Source organism: Canis aureus, chromosome 22 (assembly GCF_053574225.1).
Source record: "Canis aureus isolate CA01 chromosome 22, VMU_Caureus_v.1.0, whole genome shotgun sequence".
Classification (NCBI taxonomy): domain Eukaryota; kingdom Metazoa; phylum Chordata; class Mammalia; order Carnivora; family Canidae; genus Canis; species Canis aureus.
The window spans coordinates 41,928,246-41,953,970 of record NC_135632.1 but is presented as its reverse complement, the minus strand read 5'-3'; the positions used below and the strand labels follow the sequence as shown (position 1 = coordinate 41,953,970).

The 25,725-nt window shown below is 41.6% G+C and overlaps 1 protein-coding gene across 6 annotated transcripts in view; it reads right to left on the bottom strand.

The window, feature by feature from the left end:
* ULK4 (unc-51 like kinase 4) overlaps positions 1-25,725 on the bottom strand; it is a 591,366-nt gene that overhangs the window by 167,470 nt on the left and 398,171 nt on the right. For all 6 annotated transcript variants that reach the window (XM_077865647.1, XM_077865651.1, XM_077865650.1 and 3 more), the window contains 2 exons: positions 8,100-8,266; positions 1,206-1,304 (listed from right to left, as the gene is read on the bottom strand). In XM_077865647.1, the coding sequence (XP_077721773.1) occupies positions 1,206-1,304; positions 8,100-8,266 (266 nt within the window). The remainder of the gene's footprint in view (positions 1-1,205; positions 1,305-8,099; positions 8,267-25,725) is intronic.

Genomic DNA, 25,725 nt, shown 5'->3' with positions numbered 1-25,725 from the left:
CATTCAAAAGATATTTTACACCAAATATCCTTCCACTCTGGGGCTTGGGGATGTTCCCTCAGGTTGCAGGATGTTCCATCACTTCATTGTGAATTCACTGCCACTTTTTTTTGTGGGTGCTCTACTCTGCATATGCCATTATTTAAAATAACCCAGAATTGATGGATTTTTTTCCTCTCTTTTTCTCCTTACCCCATTGAACCAAACCTTTATTTGCTAAATACAATTAAGTCGAAGGAATTATTCATCCAAACTGCATTTGCCTTCCTTTGAAAGCCACAGAGCAGAAAAAGACAAATCCTAGTAGCTTTGACAGAACTGAGGAACTGTCTCTGTCAAGACTGAAAGCTACCAGACCTGAGTTCCCAGGGGGTTATAGGGACTCTCAGCCCTTGGATCCCCAAATCTGGAGAGGTTTTCAGGAGTCTTCATGGAATTTCAACAACCTGCCCTCTGACTGGCTGCTCTGTAGGAGTCATGAGTCTAGGGACTGGGTCCTCTTCAAGTTTGGGTCAAATTGTTTAGTTGGTCCAAATTCCAAGTTTCTGCTAAGCTCTTTCCATATATTTGGTGGTCTTGTGTCATCCTATTTACTATCTCTGTAGAGATTTAGGGGAGTATGTCCTAGGTCGACGTGCATGCTTCTGCATTCCTCAGGAGTCCTATACGCCAAGTTCAACTCTAAAAATATCTTTGTGAGAGAGAACTGGTCTCCATAATGATTTCTTCTTCCTTCTTGGAATTCATTTCTTAAATTTTCTACCACCCATTAAGATGGATTTGAGAATCTGCCTTAAATGCCTATTGAAACGAGTGATAAGCCATCTAGTTTTAAAATAAAGTAGAAATTTAGGGATGCCTCTAGTGGCTTAGTGGTTGAGTGTCTGCCTTTGGCTAAAGTTGTGATTCCCAGGTCCTGGGATCAAATTTTGCATTCGGCTCCCCGCAGGGAGCCTGCTTCTCCCTCCGCCTATGTCTCTGCCTTTCTCATGAATAAATAAATAAAATCTTTTTAAAAAATTAAAATAAAATAAAATAACGTAGAAATTTAGTATTTCTGGGTCAAATAATCTTCTGAAATTTCTTTTGGTTCTAGCTTGGAAAGAACTAAAGTGGCAGAGAAATTCAAGGCATCATGAAATTCAAGTAAAATTACTTTCACCTCAGCAATGTTCTGAAGGATGCACAGACAGGTGAGCTCTTACCAGAGGAATGAGCAGGCTGATGAGGTCTGTCAGAGGTTTGCTCAGCAGCAGCAGGTCCTCCGCAGCCTGAGTGTCCCCTCCTGAACCAGACTTCTGGGCCTTGAGCAGGGAGAAGAAAAGGGAGGAGTGTTGGAGATTAGTCAGTTTGGCCATAGGAGACAGATCCACTCAGTGTAGGAGAGGAAGGGGGCTGAGGAAGCAATGCCCTGTGGCCCCCTGAGGAGAAGCCAGCCTTGTTGTAACAGGACACAAAGAGCACACCCAGTGCCACTGCCACCAGCACGGGCTACACAGGCAGACCTGGGCAGTCCACAGCAATACCAACACTGTCCCTGAAAGAACAATGTTGGTGTTCATGTACTATGGAGGGGACTCTATCTTTCCAACCATGCTGAGATGAGGTGCTGTCACCCCCATCTTTCAGGTGAGAAAACTGAAGTTCAGAGAAGTTAAATAATTTGTCAAAGGCCCTACAGACAATGAGAGACAAAGCCAGACTCCAAATCCCAGATGTTCATTTCTCGGGGGCATTTTTATGCACACTATCTAATGCATACCATCATCGTATAGTTCTGCTAGGCTTGCCTTCTCTGTATGCATGTCCATGCTTGAATAGCATCTAGAATATTAGTCCAATGAACCAGTGCACGGGGAGGCCCCAGACACAGGTTGACATTGCTTAGGAAGGATGGGCTTAAATTGCATTGGAAAGAGGAAATGAGGAGTGAGTGGCTCTACTCATAAGTGTGTCTTCTTCCAGGAGTTTTATGAGGCGGTCTAGTCTCTGCTTTGAGGGGTGAATAATTTTATATTGAAAAAAAGGCACAGGCTATTGTGTTTGCTCCAGTATATACACATTTCATTCACACACTTTCTGTTTCTAATTTTACTCAGAAGAAACCAAACTACTTGTATGTAATGATCTCTGCCAGAGCCTTCAGAGCAGGCTGCAGACTGCCTGTCTTGGATTATTAGCCTGGACTCCAGGACCCTTCTCATGAAGGCCCAGCTCCTTCTGGACAAAATTTGAGCTGCTTGCTTTCTCTGGCTCAGAGGGACTCGATTAAAAAAGCATACACCTGCCTGCCTTTTAACAACCTGCACCTCTCTATAGCCAAGGGGAACCACAATAATCTTAGCACGGAGCTTCCCTCTCCGCTCCCCACCCCTACCTCTGGCCTTCCCAACTGACTTTACCAGAAAGGTAGGATTTCCTTCCAGAAAACAAATGTGCAATCCCAACCCAGAGGTCTGAACCCTTCTGACCCTTGGCTGTTGATCCCGCCTTCTGGAGCACAGTGGGAGATAGAATCCTGGCCTTTTCACATTAACACATCATCCTTTAGAGCAAACGGATTCTCTCTTGGGAAAGATCAGACAGTCTTGCAAACAAGCACCTAGGCCGGGAGGGGGCATGATGGCACTGCTTACTTCCCAAACATGTGGAAGCAAGCAGATGGTGCCACAAGAGCAAGTGGACCCTGTGGGACTCTTCCCATCAGGACATCCAGTGTCCTCCATATCCTCTAAATCTACATAGTTATTTCTTATTGTTCCCAAGAAACATCCAGACTCTCCCCACCAAGATTCAGGTAACACCTCCTTGCAAAGCTGCCAAGGGTTCTGGAAAGACCATGCTGCCTCTCCACACAACAGAGAAGTTCACACCAGAAATGCAAGAGAAACTTCTCTCCTTACAAAAACATGGGACTGTAGTGGATGCTTTGTGCATGGAGGGATCCCGGCAGGGGCTCCCACAGTAAGAAAAATGGAAGCTGAGCAACAATTTCAGAGGCCCAGGCCCCCCTCCCCTCTCTATCTCAGGTTCCTAATGTCACACTCCCTAGAGGCAACCTCTTGATACCCAGATCTATGGCCCACTGTGTGCATTTTGTAAAAGGCTCTCTCCACAGCAAGGAAGTTCTCTTTCTGCTATGATATAGCTATTGTCCTCTCCATTCAGGTCCTCTGCCCTTGCCTCTGGTCCACGACTCACTTGCCTCTGTCATGGCCATAGGGTAACTTGCCCCACTCCCAGCCATCCAGTGTTCTTGACCCATCCAGTTATAGTCTAAGCAAGAGAAGATGGTAGACTGCACTGGAGCCTGAGCAACAGGGTTTGAGAGAAATGACTGGACTTACTAGATATTTAAGGTAAAATCTATATTAGTGGTAACAGATTAGATGTAGAATATGAAAAAGAAAAATTTTAATGATGACTCCCAGGTTTCTAGTATGCACAGCAGGAGGAAGGTGGCTGACCTTATGGGCAGCAGAATGTTTTGGGGAGGCAAATGCTGAATTTAGTTTTGGACATGTTGAATTTGAGATGACAACGGGGTGTTCTATCTAGCGATCCTTTTGAGAAAGCTGCTGGATCTCTAAGGATGAATTTCATGGGAGGACTCTGGGTGGAAATATAAACTTAATATTCTTAAACAGATAAATCTGGGAATGTCAACTTATGAGCCATTTTTTTTATTAAATAGCAATATGTCATTACTCAAAATGAGATAAAGGAGTATAGCATTAAAAGATAAAAATAAACAAATGGCCAGCGGAAATATAATTCTATTCTACCTAACTGCTACATGAATCTAGTGACAGGTAGTAGGTACTCAAGAGAGTTGTTAAATGAAACATGGAGGTGGGCATCTGGGTGGCTCAGTTGGCGAAGCACCTGCCTTCAGCTCAGGTCATGATTTCAGGGTGCTGGGATCGAGACACCCATATCAGGTTTCCCACTTAGCGGGGAGTCTGATTCTTCCTCTCCCTCTGCCCCTCCCCCTGCTTACTTTCTGTCAAGTAAAGAAGTAAAATCTTTTTTAAAAAATTAAAAAAAAAAAAAGAAACACAGAGATAAGGCAGTTGTAGAGAACAGGAGAGAGTCAGTTCCTCAGGTAGCTGCTCTCTGACATCCCTAGCAGTTTAAGTACAAAATGGACAAGCTGCAATGGTGGGGCCCAGGCCAGTTCAGCACTTACCGTGCTCCCCAATTATCATCACATGTGTACTCACAACGCACAGATGACATGATTTGGCCCCTACTCTGTAGGGTCTTGTGGTCTGCTCAAAGGATAGCATGCTTACCAATGACTGGGCTGAAGGCAGAGTGTGAAAAGTGACATAGAGGTGGACCCAGTTGGAGTGGTGAGGGGAAGTAAGAGAGGGTGACATGTGACTTTGTCATTTTGATGGTGGGAAGGAGGTCTACGGGGGAATAGTGTGGAGGGCGGTGTTTCAGGGGCTGGGGACAGTAGGAGGAAAGGCACAGGGAGTGAGATACGAAGAGCCAAATGTTTGGTGTGGGTGTGGACAGCGCAGAGGCCTGGCAGACCATGCTGGAAGGCACCCTAGGGCTGGATCATACAAGGCCTTGACTATCTCACCAACAAGTAAGAAGAGCCCTTCTCAGATAATGAGATGTTGTTGAGGTTTGCCAAGGAAGGGAGAGGCATGGTGAGGATTACAGGCAATGGCAGAAAAACCTCCCTTGCATTCAGCAACCAGGCAGAGGGTAGCTCATGGGCAAGAGCAACGGGGAACATGACAGAGGAGTCCAACTGGATAATTTCCAGAGCTATGGAAAACAGACTACAGCCCTCACTAATGATAGTCTTTAAGTGTGTGCAAGTCAAAGGAGGACTCATAGCCACATTCCAGGCTTTGAGCAACACCACCAGCACGTCTGCAGCACCAGCATAGAAACAGTCCATGTTCTAGGACTATCATTTCGCAAATCATAGTCAAGGCTTCCCCAACCCCCAAAACTCGGCTAGGTTCTCTTCCCATGTTTACCCTGCAGCATTCTGTAACTCACAGTAGCTGCTGCTCAGAGATGTAATGGGATGATGATTTCCTTGCCATTTGTGTAGTGACGGTCTTCCCTCTGAAACTGCAAGCCCCCTGAGTGCTAACAGCCTTCCTTTCCAGATCCCTGCTGAATTCTCAGAACCTAGCCCTGTCCTGGGTGAATAAGTACAAAAACACACCATAAATTACTAGTTCATAAGCCTGTCAGGAGTCAGTTTAGTCTCTGAACTATTTAGAACTATGGCCTGAGCAGCCTCCCACATGCCAGGACACAGACATGAGGAAGTCGTGGTCCACAGGAAGCCTTCTGGAAGCAGATTCCTTCTGGAAGCAGGAATGTGAAGTGTTCTTGCTGTTAATGATGCAGCAGTCATTTCCTGCTTCCCTTACCTGAGCCCGGCATATACAAGACACCGCCTATATACATATATTCACATATATTTTCTTCTCTCATTTAAGTCATACAATGACCCTGTACGGCATTTCTTATCATTTCTACTCTGTACATGAGGAAATCAACATTAGGCAGGTGAACTTGCCCAGGGTCATACAGGTGGAAGGTGGTGTGGGTAGGATGTGCATCCAAGGCATTTTCACTTGCAAGGCCCATAGCACACCAGTGAGTCTGGAGCATGTACTGGTATATCCACTTCCATATCTCCCCCATACAACCCCCAGGAGGTTAAACCAGGGCTGACTTTGAATAACAAGGCATGTTGGCGCCAGGGACTAAATTTCCGATAGAGAGTCTAACAGTGCCTTCCCATGGTCCCCACCTCCCAAGAATACATTCTTATATCGTATCACTCTCTTTCCTGAAAAAGAAAATCTAAGCACTTATCATTTTAAACACTGGCAACCCTCAATTCTTCTACTTTACAGTAGTTCCTGTTAGAAGTAGATCACATTTTGAATGCAGAAGAATCCCCAGGGTGGAGCATGTTTATAAATGGAAGAGGTGACTTTGGGTTTGGAAAGTACTTCTAGCTCCGTGTTCTAGGAGGATGTGTTTTTGATACACATGCCATTTCTTTTTCCAGCTCTTTCCCCTGATTCAATTTCAAAGACTCTGTCAGACTGACACCAGTATATGAAGATCAAAGTCATAGTCAAGGCCAAAAGCAATATGTGACAGGTATTACGGGTGAAGATTTAGAAAGATGTTAGCAGTAAAACATACAGTGGTGTGGAAGAAATGAAAAAGTAAGACATAGTGATCTACCAGTATACTAGAAAATTTTTAAAAAACAGAATAAGAAAATATTTTGTATTAAGGAGTTTTAAAGATCCTTGAATCTCTCTTTAATCACTTGTAATAAAAGGATTTCTATTGTTCTGGAATTTTTAAAACTTCTGAACCCTTTTATCTACAATCTACAAAACATAATCTTTTACAGATTGATATCATCAAAGCATCTTGCAAGAGTACCTATTGACTGCACCTTGAAGAATTACCTAAAACCACTGTCAAGGCTGAAATAAGAAACAACATTCTCTGAAAAAAACACTAGAAAAAAAGAGGAAAAGAGAAGAGAAATCCGTGACTCAGGATTACAGAAGTACTTAACAGTGCTCTGTTCATTTGCAATGACTATAGATGAGCAAATAAAAAGAACCGGGTTGTTTGAAGGCCACTTCCACCTACCAGCTTTACAAGTTTGGGTTAAACACTAACTATAATGTTTACTGAGGGGATCTTGGAATTATTTATTAAACCATACTAGACAAAGCTAAACACTTAACTGGCTCAACTTGGGATAAAAGATACCATTTATCAGAATGATGAATACTACAGACTAAACCAGAGTCTGGGGAATCATTCTTGGCTCTGCTACTATGACTCCTGGCAAAGTATCAAAACAGCTTGGTTTCAACTTGAGCTTCTGCATCTAGTCAAGCCAGGATACTACCATTTGATGTATATCTCTTGCAATTTTACCAGGATTTTAAATATAGCAATGAACTCAGTTTGGCTGTGTGCTTTCACATAATCTAAGTACCAGCAGACTCATTTAGTTAAATGAAATACATATGTGTGGGCACCTAATACTCAACAAAAAAAAAGTACTCAAACCAACATTCCCTTCCTTTCTTACAGCGTGACACAAAGTAAATCCAGGTTATAGTTTGGGGCAAATTGACTTTTTCAATGATCATACTGATTATACTTCTTAGTCCTCAAAAACCGTCTTGCAATTCCATGTTACTGGTCATAAAAGGAAGTGAGAGAATTTGTGTGTTGTACATGTATGTCTATGTGTGTACCTGTGCGTATAAAAACACGTGTATGTGTGTGTGCATGTTTGCCTAAAATCTTAATCCATTGTCCATAGCAAGTTAATGCATCCTATTGAGTGTAGGCTGGAGTGCCATCCCAACACTGGAAAGATGGCACACTGCTGGGCTGGTCCAAGGGTGCCTGTAGGCAAACGGTCTCCATCAGGAGACTTCCCCAACTGGGGCCTGGCTAGTCTTTCCTTTGTCCTTTCTTGCTTTCCTTTCAGATTGTGTGATCACTGGGAGGGCGCCTAGGTGGCTCAGTCAATTAAAAGTTTGGCTGTTGGGCAGCCTGGGTGGCTCAGTGGTTTAGTGCCACCTTCAGCCCAGGGCATGATCTTGGAGACCTGGGATCAAGTCCCATGTCAGGCTCCCTGCATGGAGCCTGCTTCTACCTCTGCCTGTGTCTCTGTCTCTGACTCTCTCTGTCTCTGTGTCTCTCATGAATAAATAAGTAAAATCTTTAAAAAAAAAAATTCTACTTCTTAAAAAAAAAAAAAGTTTGGCTGTTGATCTTAGCTCAGGTCCTGACCTCAGGGTTCTGAGTTCAAGTGCTGCATTGCGTGGAGCCTACTTAAAAAAAAAAAAAAAAAGTTTACAGATTGTGTGATCACATTATGTGTCCTTGACATTGGTCACCCCAATGACATTAGTTGGTCACGCCCAAGATGGCTTATCTGGTAGTCTCTACAGAATCATATGTTCTTCAAAAATAAAGACAGATTAGAGGAAGATCAGAGGAGGGAGAGAAGGGGAAGTGTGACATGGTGTAGGGGTATTCAAGGCACAGCAGAGACCCTGTACCTGTAGAGCCAGCCGGACAACACTGGATGTATAGGTCAGCATCCCGTGCAGAATATCAAGCAGGGAGAAGAGCAGCGCAGCCGCTGTCTCATTGTTGTTCTTATTGTCCACATCCAAGCACAGTGTGGCAGTTTCAGTGAACAGGTCACAGACGTGACGGACCAGTCCTAAGGGTAAAAAAGAAGGGTACAACATGCTTCATAAATCACAAAATAATGTGTCTCAGAAACCCAATGGGGCAGGCGTATGCGTTCTACGTTGTGTAAACTCAAAGCAGTCCTTCAACTGCACTCATAGCCCCAGGCATGGTTTTTAAAAAGGCAGGTTTCCAGGTCTCACTCCCAGAGTCTGCTCAGGAGCCTGAGATGTGTTAAATAAGCTCCCCAAGTGATTTGATGTGAGGGTTCCCCAAATTACACATTGAGAAACACAATCCTACGTGAACAGGCTTCACAAAAAGAGAGTGCTCCCGGGCACCAGAAGGAAACATGTTGCATAGGAACATCCTGTCCCCAGGTTCTCTGAAGGTACAGTTCTTCATGATGTGGATCAGGCTTTACAGGAGAACCCAGGGAACCCAAGGATCTACAAGTTATTGGGTCACTCCAAGAGGATAAAGCAATGAAGTGTATTTTTTTCCACATGCATTCCAAAAAAAAAAAAAAACTGAAATGAAGATCAACTATGATTTTAAGAAATTTGACATTTGGAAATTTCTAGGTTCTATCATTTTGTCTCTGAAAACCTCATACTAAGTTAATAGTGCAGGTGGTCTTCAACTTTTAGTTTGATGTAGTGTATCCCAAAAAAATGCATTTTCACAAGTAGGGGCATTGTTGCTTCCACTGGAATTGACATTTTTATTGATATTATTATGTAGCATTACTCTTTGAATTCACAAAAATGATCTAGATGTAAATGTGGTGAAAATACAACACACAGTGTTATAAACCAAAAATGGTGAACAGGACCTTTGGCATCAGTAGATCATCTGAATGTTCTAGAAAATTAAATCTTCAAAAATAACTATTTTACACAGCAGATAGTGGGGGGAAGCATGGTGAGGAGCTATACTGTAAGGTGGACTTTACTGGTCCTGCAATCCATTTGTCCCTAGTTTTCAGATGATCAATTGGATGAAAACTCTGCCAAGTACATCCATCCAAGCTTTGGTATCTCTTCCAAACAAGGCCATTGTCATTTCCAGGAAAGCAATTTAGTTCTCCTAGACAAATGCAGAGTAATTCTTAGATTTAAAAAGTAATTAATTTTGTCACTGAAGGCAGAAAGAAACCAAAATTATAGAGGCCTCATTCAACATTGCACTCCTTGTGACAAGGGCTGGTACAAGTCACAAAGCTGAGGATAAATATATTTGAAGAGAAGGTAGAATTAACTATTGGCAAAATTTCTTTATTAATGACAAAGTTTTAAGGTTTTTTTTTTTTTTAAAGATTATTTATTTGACAGAGAGAGAGAGAGCATAAGCAGAGAGAGCAGCAGAGGGAGAGGGAGAAGGAGACTCCTGCTGAGCAGGGAGCCTGACATGAGGCTCGATCCCAGGACCCTGGGATCATGACCTGAGCCGAAGGCAGATGCTTAACACACTGAGCCAGCCAGGCTCCCCTCGATGACAAGGTTTGCTTGCACATATCATCAATGACACACAGTATAGAAAAGCAATTATTATGACATGCACATGACACCAGAAGGCATTCTCCTCTGAGGTAGGCAGCATCACTCACTCGCGTGCCATGAATCGGCACACTGGTATTCATGAGCTGCAGGTAGGGCAAAAGGGCTAAAAGCACAGTGTTTGGTAAATACATGTTGCAGGAAGTTTTCCTTTGAGGGTTTATGATTACTTTGTGACACATCATGTAGATGGTCAAAGGTGCAGAGGGTGAGTACTGGGGAAGTGTAGCTATGTGAACAGCAGAGAAGGATGTGGCTTTTCCGAAGGAGAGGTGGACACCTGGACATCCAGCTACCTGCTGCTTGATTCAGACTAAACAGCTGGTGAGCAACAGTGAGCCATCTTCCTAATCTTCATGCAGGCTTCAAGGAAAGAGTGCAAACAATGACTGCAATCGAACCCCCACTGGGATGGAAAGTCTTTCCGGTCTGCTATGTGGAACAGCAGGCAACAATTGCCAAGCTCTGACTTTACACACTCAAGTCACCAGCTGTCAGGGAAGGTGCTCATAGGAGATTAGAAATGAAGCATGACATGAAGTATTTCTCCACAGCAGTGATAATGCCAGCAAGCTCATTAGTATGATGTCAAGTGGTCTATTCTCAGCCATATATTCAGTGCTCTTTATGGCCAGAACTTTCACTTCAGGGTCAAAATACATGTTTTTCTCATTTAAACTTTTTATTATGGAGACGAAGAAAGACACATGATGGTTTTGTAAAAGGAATCCCCATCACTTTCCTCAATAATTATCAATAGTTTTGCTCATCTTAGTTTAATCTATCTCCACTTTTTTTTCTTATGATTTTAAAGCAAATACCAGACATAATCTTATTTTTTCCTGTAAATACTTCTGTATAGTCAACAGATAAAGATTCTTTTTTAAAAAAACATTATTACGACTTAATAAAATGAAATTTATTTACTATGGGTGATACCCAGCCTATGTTCAAAACTCAACTGTCTCAAAATTGTCTTTTTTAGGATTAGTTTGCTGAAATCAGGACACAAACCAGGTCCACACATTTCATTTGGTTGCAGACCTTAAGTCTCCTTTAATGTCTAACAGTCTTTCCACTGCCTGCAATTTTCATGCCATTTATTTTTGGAGAAGTTAGATCATTTTTTCCTGTAGATATTCTTGTGGTTCCTCCATCCCTGTATTTCCTGTAAAATGGTAATTGTAGTGACCAGAGACTCCATTTAATTCTGGCTCAATTATTTTGGCAATAAGACTTGGGGCTGGGTCTCTGCATGTCCTGTTGCATCATATCTGGAAGGATACACTGTCTAGTTGTTCCACACTTAACAATGTTAAAATTGATCAAGTTCAGGAGTTGTTAGCTTAACCCATTCATTGTAAAGTTTCCCATCAAATGTTACCTACTAATGACCACTGTCTAGTCCCATCATTTCATTAGACAATGGTTATATAGTAAGTTTCTAATTCAATCATTCCTTCTGTATTTTCTCAGCTGGTTTTCTTCTATAAAGAATCTTCTTGGGGTGCCTCAGTGGCTCAGTCCATTAAGCATCTACCGTTGGCTCAGGTCATGATCCTGGGGTCCTAGCATGAGCCTACATCACATGGGGGGGGGAATCCCTGCTCAGCAGGGAATCTGCTTCTCCCTTTCCCTCTGCCCCACCCCCAGCTCCTGAGCTCTTAAATTCACTGGTGCACCCTCTCTCTTTCAGAGAAAGAAAGAATCTTCTTTTATCAATGGTTTGGGTATCATAAAATATGGTTTGTAAAGGAAAGACAAGATATATGTTTGATAAACGTTTCTTTGTTATCATTTACCAGTTTTCAGAACCATGATTTTGGAGTATTAGCAATTACCAAATGTGACAAATGGGGGAGTGAATGGGGAAGCGAGAAAATACCAAAAAGTTACTAAATTAGTTCATTTTGTAACATCATTGTGAATACAGTGGATTTTTAAAGAATGCATTTTATGGATTTCAATGGATTCAATCTTTTTTTTAAATGTTCAACTTATTTCCATCTTTGGCTATTAACAGCCCCTTGAAAATGTCCTAGCCTTTGCTATAATATGTCCCAATTTCATCTCAAGAATTCCTGCCTCAAAGATATTAAATAAAATGAATTAAAAAGCTTTATGAAAAAAAAAAAAGCTTTATGAAGAGTTTAAAAAATAAAAAATTCCTGTCTCAGACTGGGCATTAGCTACTTCTCCAAAAATCCTGGTTTGTTTTAAGAAGAAACTGTATTTAGAAACCATAGTCTGAGGACCAGGGATGCTCATTGCTACAATGTCATTGATTCAGTAGATAGAGATAAGAAGTATACATCCAAAAAAAAAAAAAAAAAAGAAGTATACATCCATAAAAGAAAAACAATGACTTCATACAAATACTTCCAGTTTCAGAGTCCAGAAATGGGCCCACACTTATATGGGTCACACAAATTTCAACAAGTGAATTCTTTACAAAAACATTCTTTTCAAAAAAAGGGGGTGGAAAAACTGAGTATCCATATGGGGAGAAGGATTCTTGACTACTACATCATATGATTTGCAAAATTAATTTCACATGAATCACAGATCTGCACACAAGAATTAAAACTGTAAAGGTTCTAGAATAAGATATAAGAAAAGATATTTGTAACTAGGAGGCAGGCAAAATTTCTAAGGTCTCAAAAAGTATGGATCATTTAAAAATGAATAAGTTAAACTTCATCACAAAATTATTTACAACATATATATCTAATAAAGAACTTATATCCAGAATACAGTTCATATAATTCAATAATAAAAAGATAATCAATTTTAAAGATGGGTAAAAGACTTAAACAGTTTGCTAAAGATGTTGGTCATTAAGCACATACAAAATGTTTAATATCATTAGTCACAAACAAAATGCAAATTAAAATCACAAGATACCACTACACATAAACAGGAATAATTAATAATGAAAAAAGCTGACAACACCAAATGTTGGTAAGGATGTGGAGTGACCTATACTCATCCATTGCTGATAAGAAATAGTTGCAGTTTTTCTTAATTTAAATAAACAGCATATTACCTAGCAATTCCACTCCTAGGTTTTTACCCAAGTGAAAACCTATATCCACTGAAAGACTCATTAGACCTTTGTTCAAAATAGCCCCAAACTAGAGTATAGCCTAAGTGTCAATAGGAGAATGGGTGAACACATTAAGATATATTCATACAATGGAATACTAGTCAACAGTAAAAAGAAATGAGCCACTGAATCCCACAAGGACATGGATGAATCTCAAAAAGGATGTTGAGAGATAGACACTACAAACAGGTATATAAACACAATGGTATGAATACATTTACATAAGGTTCTGAAAAAAAACCTTTTTTTTTTTTCCCCAGAAAAAAACCCTGAGATCAGAACAGTAGTTGGCTCTAGGGAAGGGGCAAGATAGAACCTTCTAAGGTGATGGAAATCTTGCATACTCTGACACAGCAGTCTGTGTGGGATGACAGCATTTACTGAGCATTGCTCTATGTCTGGCAATGGGCCTCTACTTGGCTTTTTACATTTTTTAAAAAATTTTTTAAAGATTTATTTATTTATTTATTCATGAGAGAGACACAGAGAGAGAGAGAGAGAGGCAGAGACACAGGCAGAGGGAGAAGCAGGCTCCACGCAGGGAGCCCAACTTGGGACTTGATACTGGGACTCCAGGACCGCTCCCTGGGCCAAAGGCAGGCACTAAACCTCTGAGCCATTCAGGGATCCCCAAGCTTTTTACATTTAATACCTTACCTGAATTCTATAACAGATCTGTTAGGCAGATGCTAATATCTCCATTTTATATAAGTGAAAAAAACAAAAACAAAAACAAAAAAACTCCAGAACAGGTACTCAAATAACAAATTCAAGGTCAAGGTTATTCAAATAACAAATTCAAGTGAACTGTTCTTGTTAAGTACAAGTTACAGAAGTGATTTGAATCCATGTATAACTCCAGAGTCCATATACTTTTGTCCATATACTTAGACTCTTAGACCAACCAGTGGGGAACTGAGACCAAAAGACCAATGAGTAGGCTACTGTGATCATGCCGTAACCAAGTGGTGGTGGGGAGCAAGGAGAAAGACAGACACATCACTAAAGAAGTGTGATTTGTTATTTGGTGGCAACAGTGGAATGGAGCCAGAAAGGGTAAGGAATAGGAGAACTGTGTCAGCACTGGAAGACATGGGGAGTGAGTTTTCTAGGCACTGTAAATTAGCTTTTAAGACATGATGAGTCTGTGATAACATCTGAAAGCCAATGCCCAGAGGCAGCTGGAGATTAAAAACTAGAAACTGGATGGTAGTCGAGACTGGAAAAACAGAAACTGAAGACAACCAGAGAGAGTGGAAGAGTTCCCGGAGGACAGTCAAGGCAGACAAGCAAGATGAGCAGCACTGAGCAAATCCCAGACAGGGGCAGGGTTTATAGAGGAAAGGAAGGAAAAGGTGCTCATAGTGAAATCATCCTGATAGTATCATCATCATGTCATAGAGAAAAAGGAATGATGAGAATTTAAAAAGAAAAAAACTGTCAAGGCTGTTTAATTGCCACAGTTCATAACCCTGAAGAAAGTTCACTGACTGGGTCATTTCCAGGCAATTGATGCCAGTCTTTGGTAATCCTTTGGCCTGAAGTCAAACTTCAAGTTACTGGATCTTTCTTGGTGCACTTTCCTCATAAACCCTGTACGCTTTGACATGTTTGCTTCCACACTGCGCCCAGAATTTCCCCAAGAGGGAGTTAGGGAATACTGCTTCTTGGAAGGAAGGACTTGAATCTGCATTCACATAGGCTGACAACATAAAGCTACCCACATTCACTATGGAAAAAAGTGAGGGACCACTGCTTCTCCCCTCATCTTACCCCAGGGGACTCAAGGATGGGATTGTGAATATTGGCAAAGCTCTGTGAATAACCTGAAACACAACACATTCTACTAAAGTGAAGGAATAAATCTAAGGAGGCAAATGGAGGGAAAGGAAGTTAACATTCCCCTATTTGTTCTTTTATTCTCCACAGAGAAGTGTTAGTCAAGAGAAAGATACCCTCACCTCCGAGAGAGAGAGAGAGAGAGAGAGAGAGAGAGAGAGTCAAGTTCAAGGACATTGCCAGGGCTGTATTCTTCACAGTGAAAATTCCCCCCAAGGATTCAACTGTCAGTGGGCATGAGTGTATGGCTCTTTCCACTCTACTCTTCCACTGAAAATACTGGTATACAGCATAGTCAGAGGCCTCCATCCCTGGAAAAGGCATGGGCATTCCTTTCATTGTTTGGGTTTTCTTTTTTTTTCCTCTCTCCCTTCTCTCATCCAGAGCCAGTCTGAGATTTAGTAGTTACCTGTGGCTTAAGTCAGCTCTGTTCCAGAGCCTGGGCAAATGTACAGCCCTTGCTGTGTCTCCTGCCTCTGTTGGCACAAGCTGGTACACGTCTGTGTGAAGCAAATAGGGAGGTTCTCCTGCTTGAGTGTTAAGATGCAAGACTGATATTTCAATACTAAGGCAAATACAAAGGGAAAGACACAGCCTACTTTGTTTCTAGTAGGGGGACCTAATATAGGAAGTAAGGCTAAACACAGCCTTTTATGGAGACCAGCACAATAAAGATTTCTGTGCCTTGCTTGCCTATGAGCTCCCTCAGAGATGCTGTACAAAGGCATCTGAAATGGTGCCTTAGCATTTCCCAGTCCTCTGGTCAAATGCCACCATAAGAACTTAATACTCCATCCTAACACTTCCAAAAGAAATCAGAATTCATTAAGCCACAGAACCCAAGAATTACTTTGCATTAATTACACCCAACTCATCAAAAATAAAATCCAAGAATTATTTTGTATTAATTATAAGCAAATCTCTAAAGGAGTCATCCCCATGAGTTATTTTCAAGTGTTTAATGTTCTGGGAATATTAATGTGCATGAGCTATTCCCAGCTCCTCCGGTCATTGTGTCCTGATTATATTATTACTTCTTCAAAATCTGTTAGAGAGTTAACATGAGAGCACATTTTGAAACTCCAAGCTTTTGAAAGCAATTTCTATTTCTATCATTAATGATTCAAACACAACATTCTAAATCCAAACATAACCTCCCCAAACTGAGGCTTCCTTGTGGATAATTTTATATTTGCATCATAAAACATGTGGCCACTTCCCCTTTAGTGAACTGGTTCACTAAAGTCACCCTGAACAGACAATCTGGAAGAGGAGTATAAAAGATAAGAGTATCTGTGAAATTTGATGTGGGAAACTCATTCTTTCCCAAACTGATCACTGCCATACCCCAAATGCAGAATCACAGCAAATCAGTTGAGTTAAAAGTCTACTTTTAAACAGAAAAAACATGCAGGGTAAACGTGGTAATGCCCATCTTGGACACACTGGCAGGGTAAATGGAGTCGTCTGTGAATTGTAGGGTTGGGAGCATCCAAGCATACAAAACCTGTTCTGGCTGAAGCAGCCACCCACACCCATAAAGACATGACCCCAAATGACCCCGTTTCTCAGGCTCAACACTTATGAACCATCTGAGTGTGGGTTTTTGCCTCTGTTATTCCAGTCCCTTCCTAAGAGACCCTATGTGTCCACATTGTGCCCCGGTCTCCATTCCCCTGTGCATTTGTGGCCCCAATTCTGCATGCCCTCCACCTTGGGGCTTTGGCTTCACCCTATATTTCAAGCCTTCACCCTCACACCCTGCCCAGACACCAGGGCCAGACTCCCAAACTGGCCAGCTTTCCTCAGTCAGAGAGGGATGCTGAACAAGTTTCACTTGATGCATAGGACATACCAATTCATGAAATGAAGTAACCCGCCAAACCCAAAAACTGACAGTACTTCATGGTCAGAGGCTGGCATTTCTCAAATATGCCAGAGGCTAATGTTTTATTTTTATTTTTTTAAAGATTTTATTTATTTATTCATGACAGACACAGAGAGAGAGGGGCAGAGACACAGGCAGAGGGAGGAGCAGGCTCCATGCAGGGAGCCCGAAGTGGGACTCGGGACTCGATCTGGGGACTCCAGGATCACACCTCGGGCTGAAGGCAGGTGCTAAACCGCTGGGCCACTGGGGCTGCCCGAGGCTAATGTTTTAATTAAAAATCTCTCCCTGATGGCAAGTGATGCAGAGCATTTTCTCATGTGCATGTTGGCCATGTCTATGTCTTCCTCTGTGAAATTTCTGTTCATGTCTTTTGCCCATTTCATGATTGGATTGTTTGTTTCTTTGGTGTTGAGTTTGATAAGTTCTTTATAGATCTTGGAAACTAGCCCTTTATCTGATATGTCATTTGCAAATATCTTCTCCCATTCTGTAGGTTGTCTTTGAGTTTTGTTGACTGTATCCTTTGCTGTGCAAAAGCTTCTTATCTTGACGAAGTCCCAATAGTTCATTTTTGCTTTTGTTTCTTTTGCCTTCGTGGATGTATCTTGCAAGAAGTTACTATGGCCGAGTTCAAAAAGGGTGTTGCCTGTGTTCTTCTCTAGGATTTTGATGGAATCTTCACTTGCCATCAGGGAAATACAAATCAAAACCACAATGAGATACCACCTCACCCCAGTGAGAATGGGGAAAATTAACAAGGCAGGAAACAACAAATGTTGGAGAGGATGCGGAGAAAAGGGAACCCTCTTGCACTGTTGGTGGGAATGTGAACTGGTGCAGCCACTCTGGAAAACTGTGTGGAGGTTCCTCAAAGAGTTAAAAATAGACCTGCCCTACGACCCAGCAATTGCACTGTTGGGGATTTACCCCAAAGATACAAATGCAATGAAACGCCGGGACACCTGCACCCCGATGTTTATAGCAGCAATGGCCACGATAGCCAAACTGTGGAAGGAGCCTCGGTGTCCAACGAAAGATGAATGGATAAAGAAGATGTGGTTTATGTATACAATGGAATATTACTCAGCTATTAGAAATGACAAATACCAACCATTTGCTTCAACGTGGATGGAACTGGAGGGTATTATGCTGAGTGAAGTAAGCCAGTCGGAGAAGGACAAACATTATACGGTCTCATTCATTTGGGGAATATAAAAAATAGTGAAAGGGAATATAAGGGAAGGGGGAAGAAATGTGTGGGAAATATCAGAAAGGGAGACAGAACATAAAGACTCCTAACTCTGGGAAACGAACTAGGGGTGGTGGAAGGGGAGGAGGGCGGGGGGTGGGGGTGAATGGGTGACAGGCACTGAGGGGGGCACTTGACGGGATGAGCACTGGGTGTTATTCTGTATGTTGGTAAATTGAACACCAATAAAAAATAAATTAAAAAAAAAAAATCTCTCCCTGCCCCCATCAAGTCCCACGTCCAGCTCCCAGCCTGCTTCTCCCTCCGCCTGTGTCTCTGCCTCTCCCTGTGTCTCTCTGAATAAATAAATAAAATCTTAAAAAAAAAAAATCTCCCTGCCCCCAAAACCTGAAAGGACACTCTATATGAGAGTATCTTTAAAACAATCTTGCCCTAGCTCCCCTGAACCCACAGTGTTCCCTGGACCCCCAAGATTCAAACAGAATGGGTCTAGCACTTAACTCCACAGAGGAGAACACCATATTGAATTATTCCAAGTATATGATTTATTCTGGTCACCTATCCCAGGAGACCATAATGCCCTTTTCTGTTTGAGGCAGAGAATCACTGCATTTTAGCAACGTGGAAACCTACTTCTATATCCCCTGCTCTATGCATACTTGGGAGGTAAAAGTTTTGGATAGAAAAGCTCAATTACAAAATCACTGAAAAGAGAAGTTTAACACTTGAAGGATTTATGCACTGAAGATAAAGTAGCTTAGAACTAATTTGCACAAACATAACCGGAGCCATTTTTGAAAGGGAGAACACAAAAAAGTAGAAGTGGATGCTAATTTCATATCCAATACTTAAGATCCAATGCTGTTTATGACTAGTTCAAAAGTAAATTTTATTAACTTTCCAATTTCTACCAGGAAATCGAAGGTATAACAAACGATTGATCATATATGTACAATGCTCAGGAAAGTGCTGGAAGAGAGTAGGGTGGAAGAGCAGGGAAGGAAACATTCTCAGGAAGAAGTATGACCCCTCTCAGCAGCAATACACTCCGGGATCTGCCCCAAAAGTGTGGAAAGCTTTGTCCAATGGAATTTTGACTTCATTGTAGCACTTGCTGAAGTATGAAGAGGCTTTTATGAGCTGGGCCCTGAGCTAGAGCATATCCTCTGGAGTTTGACATACCACATCTTCCTTCCTTCCTTTTTTCCTTCTCTGTGGTCTATCTGAGATAATAGGTAAACATTCAAGAAAGAACACGCATCATTCCTTCAATCCCGAGTTCATTTGCAATATGCTGAGCATTTGCAATGTAAATTTTATAGTGCTCAATAAGGAAGGAATGAGAAAAAACCTCAAGAAATGGGCCCTTCCCTTCAGGGCCCATGGGAAGATAGCCATGTGTGAAACAGATAATGGAATAAAATGACAGCTTGGTGCTATCAGGCAGTGGGAGTGATGATCCAATTCACACTTGTCATTTTGTCTTATACTCTGTAAAAATGCAATTAATTATTTGTATGTAAAAAGTATGACACAGACAATACAAATATCCCTGACATCCTATTTCCTCAAAACCCATCATACATAAGGGTTTGCTATAGAGGGCATACGAAACACATGCAAATACAAACATACATATATGCGTGGAATGTAGTCTATAGCTTGCTATTTTTCACTGAAGAATGTATCAGAAACTTCTATATCTTACCACAGTATACATATATAGTGTTAACTTGTTCTTTTAAGGAACTGTTCTCTCAAGGGAACTGTCCCTTTTTAAGATGAAATTCCATGATACAGCTAACAATCCCAAGAAGGAGGGGTAAAGTTCAGGCACCCCTTGGTTATTGTGTAACATTCTCTCTACACAAAGTGACTGTCCCCAGCCACAACCAGCTGTTTCATTCCAGAAATGGGGGCAGCAAAGGCAAGTTCCTCTCTAAGGAAAACACTGAAACATTTAAAACAGGGAGTGGCAGTGGCAATGCCTCATTTCAAGGACCAATGAGCAAGAACACTAGGCTGTAGTGAGGGTGGAAAGTAAAATGATGAGAGAGGAAGAGAAACTTGGGGAGACCCAGAGGCTCTGAATGTCATATTTGGGCCCTTGGTTCCAGCTGTCTCTGGGGGCCAGGAATTAATCTTGGGCTGAGTTCCATCAGACATGCTCTCACTGGTAAGACTTTTTTTTTTTTTTTAACATAGCTAATCTGAATTTCTGATACACATAGGTAAAAGTCCTAACCAGCTCAAGGAACTGTGAGTTCTAATTGTGTTTTTAAATCTTCTTTTTGTGTGGCAGAGTATCAGTCTCCCAGGTGTCAAATTTCAAGTTCCTTATGTTCAAAAGCACCATGCTTTCTTGACTCCATGCATTATCCACTTCCCTCACCTTCCCTTTCTTTCCATCTTTTTTTTTTTTCCAGAGTCAAGGTCTTCCTGCAGTTCCAGGTCACCTTCTTATCCCCAGAGGCAACTAGTTTCACTCTTTTACCTACTTAACATTTCCCTGCATTTCTCTAGATAATACACATTTGTATTTTTTGAGTTGTAGGCATTATCTGTTGACTTCCTCCTATGCAGGGAGGACAGTGTAGCTCTTTCCCCATGCCCTACCTCACATGTAAACAGCTCCCACTCCTTATCCCTCCACTATAGGCATCTCTACCAATCAGATTGACAGTAATTACATTGTTATGACTGTATAAACACTATTCCCAATTAAGTCCCATGGAAAACTATGATTATTTTTTCTTTCCTGGGCAACTTCATGTTTTCTCTAGAGTTAATAACTTTGAAGACTTGACTCATTTTAATGGTGCTTTGGGAGTGTGGTAGGATGAATAATGCCCCCTCCCCAAAGATATCCATATCCCAATTCCTAGAAACTGTGACTGTCACTTTATATGGCAAAGGGAACTTCGCAAATGTGATGTGGTTAAGGATCTTGAGATAGATTACCCTGGATGATCCAAAGGGGTCCAATGTAATCACAAGAGTTCCTTTTGGAGTGAAGCAGGAGGTCAGAGTGAACAGGGGATGTAAACACAGAAGTATGAGGCTGGAGTGACACCGGGCCGAGAGGCAAAGGACTCGGGCAGCAGTTTTGGGTTTCCAAGGCAAGGAAACAGAGAAGCCTCCAGAAGGAAAGAGGCCTGCCAACATCTGGACTTTAGACTCCTGACCCCCAGAACTGTACCAGAATACACTTGGGTATTGTTATAAGCCGCTAATCTTGTGGCTTTGTTACGACATAAATAAGAAGCCAAATACAGGGCAGCCCGGGTGGCTCAGTAGTTTAGCGCCACCTTCAGCCCGGGGTGTGATCCTGGAGACCCGGGATGGAGTCCCCAGTCGGGCTACCTGTATGGAGCCTGCTCCTCCCTCTGCCTGTGTCTCTGCCCCTCTCTCTCTCTGTCTCTCATGAACAAATAAATAAAATCTTTAGGAAAAAAAAAAAAAAGAAGAAGAAGAAGAAGCCAAATACAAGCAGGAAGTAGAAGTAATTCCCTGTGTGGAGCCTCCATCCTGACCCAGAAGGCCTTAGCCACTTCCTGATGCTGAGATGCACTTTCGAGTCCACCTCAGCTGAGGGACCAAGAACTTAGAAAACCCCAGTCGGATGATATGGGAGACGCTCTGTATTCACTACCTTGTTCTATGGGAAAAATCTATGCAGTGGCTCATTTTGGGTTGGCCAAAAATAGGGAAGGAAACTATATCATTCAAATTATAGCACAGGAAACTCCTTGGACCAGGAGCCACATGTCTCAGCACTATCAGAACCTAACAGGATGACTGTGGTCAACTCACTTCATTCTCCTGAGCCTTAATTCCCTTGTTAGAAAATAAAAGAAGGAGCACTCTGTGGTATTGGAGGTTTCTCTTAGCTCTAATGTTTGACAAGTCAGAATGTGGCAAATGAATATAATATTCATTTACTCTAAACCTATTAAAACTCCACAGGGAAAACACTTTCCACATACTATCAATAAAGATACAAGATAACAATCCGGTACTATTTATAAATCAATACTCTAGAGCTAAAAATGAGATATTAGAATAAGCCATGCAGAGAAACTGTGATGATAGTAAACACCTATATTGCTCTTACCATGTGCCTAGTACTATTTTAACTGCTTTAACAGATATCTAACCAAAAGTCCCTTTGACTCCATTTTACAGAAGATGAAACTGAAGTTTGGAAAGGATGAGTAACTTTGCCACAGCCATCTGGCTCCAGTCTATGTTATTACTCACTCTGCAAGACTGCATTTTTGTAACTGAAATGACTGCAGATGGAAAAGGAGGAAAAGAAGGACTATCTGTGAAGTTTATTTTGTGAATACAAAACAAAATACAGGGGCACCTGGGTGACACAGTAGGTTGAACATCTGGTTCTTGGTTTTGGCTCAGGTTGTGATTCCCGAATCTTGAGATGGAGGCCCACATTGGCTCCTGCATCAGCGGAGAGTCTGCTTAAGACTCTCTCCCCCTCTTCCTCTACCCCTCCTCCATGCATGCAGGAGCACGTGCACACATACACACACTCCCTCTCTCAATAAGTAAATAAATAAATCTTTTTAAAAATACAAAAAAATGGGCAGCCCAGGTGGCTCAGCGGCTTGGCGCCGCCTTCAGCCCAGGGCCTGATCCTGGAGACCTGGGATCGAGTCCGACGTCGGGCTCCCAACATGGAGCCTGCTTCTCCCTCTGCCTGTGTCTCTGCCTCTCTCTCTCTTTCCCTGTGTCTCTCATGAATGAATAAATAAAATCTTTTAAAAAATACAAAAAAAAACCCCAACAGGTTTTAAAAAGATGTAATTAGGAACAGATAAGGCTAAGAAAGGAAGGGGGAGGGCAGCACATACCAAGTGGAATCTCTCACACCACTAGAGAAATATAAAGGGGTAAAAAATAAGTAAACAAGTAGAAGGGACAGAAAATTGCCACACTGTGCCTTGAAAATAGATCTGCTTTGTTAAAAGTCTTATTTTGCAAAAGTTATTTTAGCATTTGTACACAGCAGGTCTGTTATCCCATGACAATCTTCTACTTCAGTTACATCTTTCTGCATTAGTTAATTAACAGGTGCCACTCACACAGTGAGCCCATCAAGCTGCTGCTGCAGGAGACATGGAGCAATATTAGATATTCAACACCAGTGCTGTCAAGTAAATGACAACAATCAGCAGGGAATGCATTTCATTTTCAGTCTTCTGGTGGAAAAAATAAATATTAGTTAGGAAGAATTTGATATGTACTTTCTACATATCAAGTTTCTGAAAAAAATTTGAAGTCATATTGGAAATCAATTCAAGCTATAAAGGAACTTATAAATGCTCACTTAAATACGAATCTAAAAAATGAAGCCTGCAGAAATAACCATAGAGGAAAATAAATGAAGAAACATGGTTTAAAAAGCTGAAGAGCATTAAAAAAAAAAACAAACAAACAAACAGAAGAGCATAACACTCATTCTTTACCTCCTTGCACTTGACTTTCTGATGGCTCTTATCACATCTAATCTTTCAGAAATGCTGCCATCTTTTTTTGGCTTATAGGATGCTCTACTCTTCTAGGTTTCCTCCCCGCCCATTCCTTCTTAGTTTCCTGGAGCACTTTTCTCCAAAACCCCACAATCAAGTGTACTTATCTGATAAATGTCTGTGTTCCCTACTAGACCATAAATCCTACAAGACCAGAAAACGTATCTGTTTGGGTTATTCCTATCTTATCTAAGCCTAGCACAGACTGTGGCTCATAGCAGGTTCTTGAGAAACGTGTGGTGAGTAGCTAACATTACATGACCAAAGAAGGGCTCATTCTAGAAATTCACAGCTGATTAATCATTAGAAAACCCACTATGGGAAATCATACTTAACAGTATATAGAAATAAACAAAGATCACCCAAAGGAGAACAAGTGGAGGCTATTCAAAGCTTGCTATATAGCAAGGGAGCCAGCTACTACCACTTGCATTTGGCAGAGACTCAAAGGCAGGCAGAGGAGTCGGAAAGTTTTATAGTAAAAAGGCAGGAAGGCTTTGGGTATGCACTGATTCAAGGTTGTTGGTATGGGAAAGCTGGAAGCAGGTTGACTAGAAGTAGGGCATGTTATACTATTGGTTTAGGGAGCAGATTTGGCTTCCTGGGTTAGGTGCTACAGAGACTGGGAGTTAGTCATATATGAACTGGCCAATGGCCATTTCCATAAAGCCTCTCAGTAGTGGAGGCATACCCACTAAGGCCAGGAACTGGAAAAGGATGCTCACTCCCAATCTTCATTCAAAATTCTGTTGGCTAATTTAGCCAAGGCAATGATATTTAACTACTCTGATAGTTAATAGGCTTCTCTACAAGCCTACTGAGGGAGGGGATCAATGAGATTTGAAATCATTAAAAAAATGAAGCAGAACTATACATATTGACATATACATATGTTTATCACATCAAATATGGTAAACTAAGAAGAAATACACATAGAATAACAGCATTTAGAAAAGGCATTTTAAGAGTCATTTATTGAACATGTCCTATTTCTTAAGCACTGTGCTGTTTTACAGACATGATCTCATCCAATCTGTCATGGCCTCCTAAATTATCCTCACTACCCTGCAGATGAGAAAGTTGGGACCTTCCAGAGAAATGGAAGTGAGGCACAGCTCCAGACCCAGATTCTTCCTCATTACCTAGTACTGCTTGGTAAGCCTTGTACATGAGGAGAACCCAGCTCATCAACCCAGGTAAGGTCACTTTTAAACTTTATACCTTTCTGCATTAATGAAATGTTTACATTGAATACATGTTGTTTTTATATTCAGAAAAGTTACAGCTATTGCACATCTCTAAAAATTAAAAAGAATGAATGATAGAATACTTTTTAAAAAATATTTCATGTATTTATTCATGAGAGACACAGAGAGAGGCAGAGACATAGGCAGAGGGAGAAGCAGGCTCCTCATAGGGAGCCTGATGTGGGACTCGATCCCGGATACTGGGATCATGCCCTGAGCCAAAGGTAGATGCTCAACTGCTGAGTCACCCAGGTGTCCCAAATGATAGAGTACTTTAGACACTTGTAGACCTGTGACTAAAAGCTACTGTTCAGAGTTCAGACTGAGCCTCTGAAACACCATGGACTCATTCTGATAATTTTGTGAGACTTGTTCCACCTTGAAGGGAATCTAAAGAGTCTTAGCCATGAGAAGCTTGATACCAAGGAAAGAAATACTACCCAGTGTCTTGTAGGACATCCAAGTGCTGGCTTTGCCTGTTTAGATGGCTTCGGTGCAGGGGCATAATGTGAAAATCAAGGATAGAGAAAATGGAGCTGAAAAAATGATACACTCTCATCATCCTTCCTGGAAGTCTCTGAGCAAAAGCAGTCTCATCCATAAGCTCCAACCTGGTCCCTCTGCCTTCTACAAAACTTCCACCCCCTGACTCCCTGTCTGAGTCACTCACCTCATGTAAGTCTCCCTCATATCTCCCTTCATCTGTCTTTTTCAACTAAGCCAATTTCTCAGTTCCAAAGGAAAACTTCAACTGGCCTTGCTGCCCCTTGAAAATACCATCCTATCCATTTTTCTTTTACTGACAATGTAGACAAATCTGCTTCCTTTCTATTTTTTTCTGCTAGTAAAGCCACTATTAGATTTTTCAAAAAGTACTTTACCATAAGCACTTCATCTCTTCTCAACACTTATTTCTCACTGCTATCCTGGGTTCTCTATTGCTCATCACCAGCTGGTTTGTCACAGAATACTTCACTGGACAATGGGATGGTAACAGGATCTTTCTGAAGACCAGAGCATCTGGAGGGCCCCTGGTGTTATGCTTTCATTCTCTAGCTTGGCCCAGAGCTTCACAATCAGTGGGTGAAT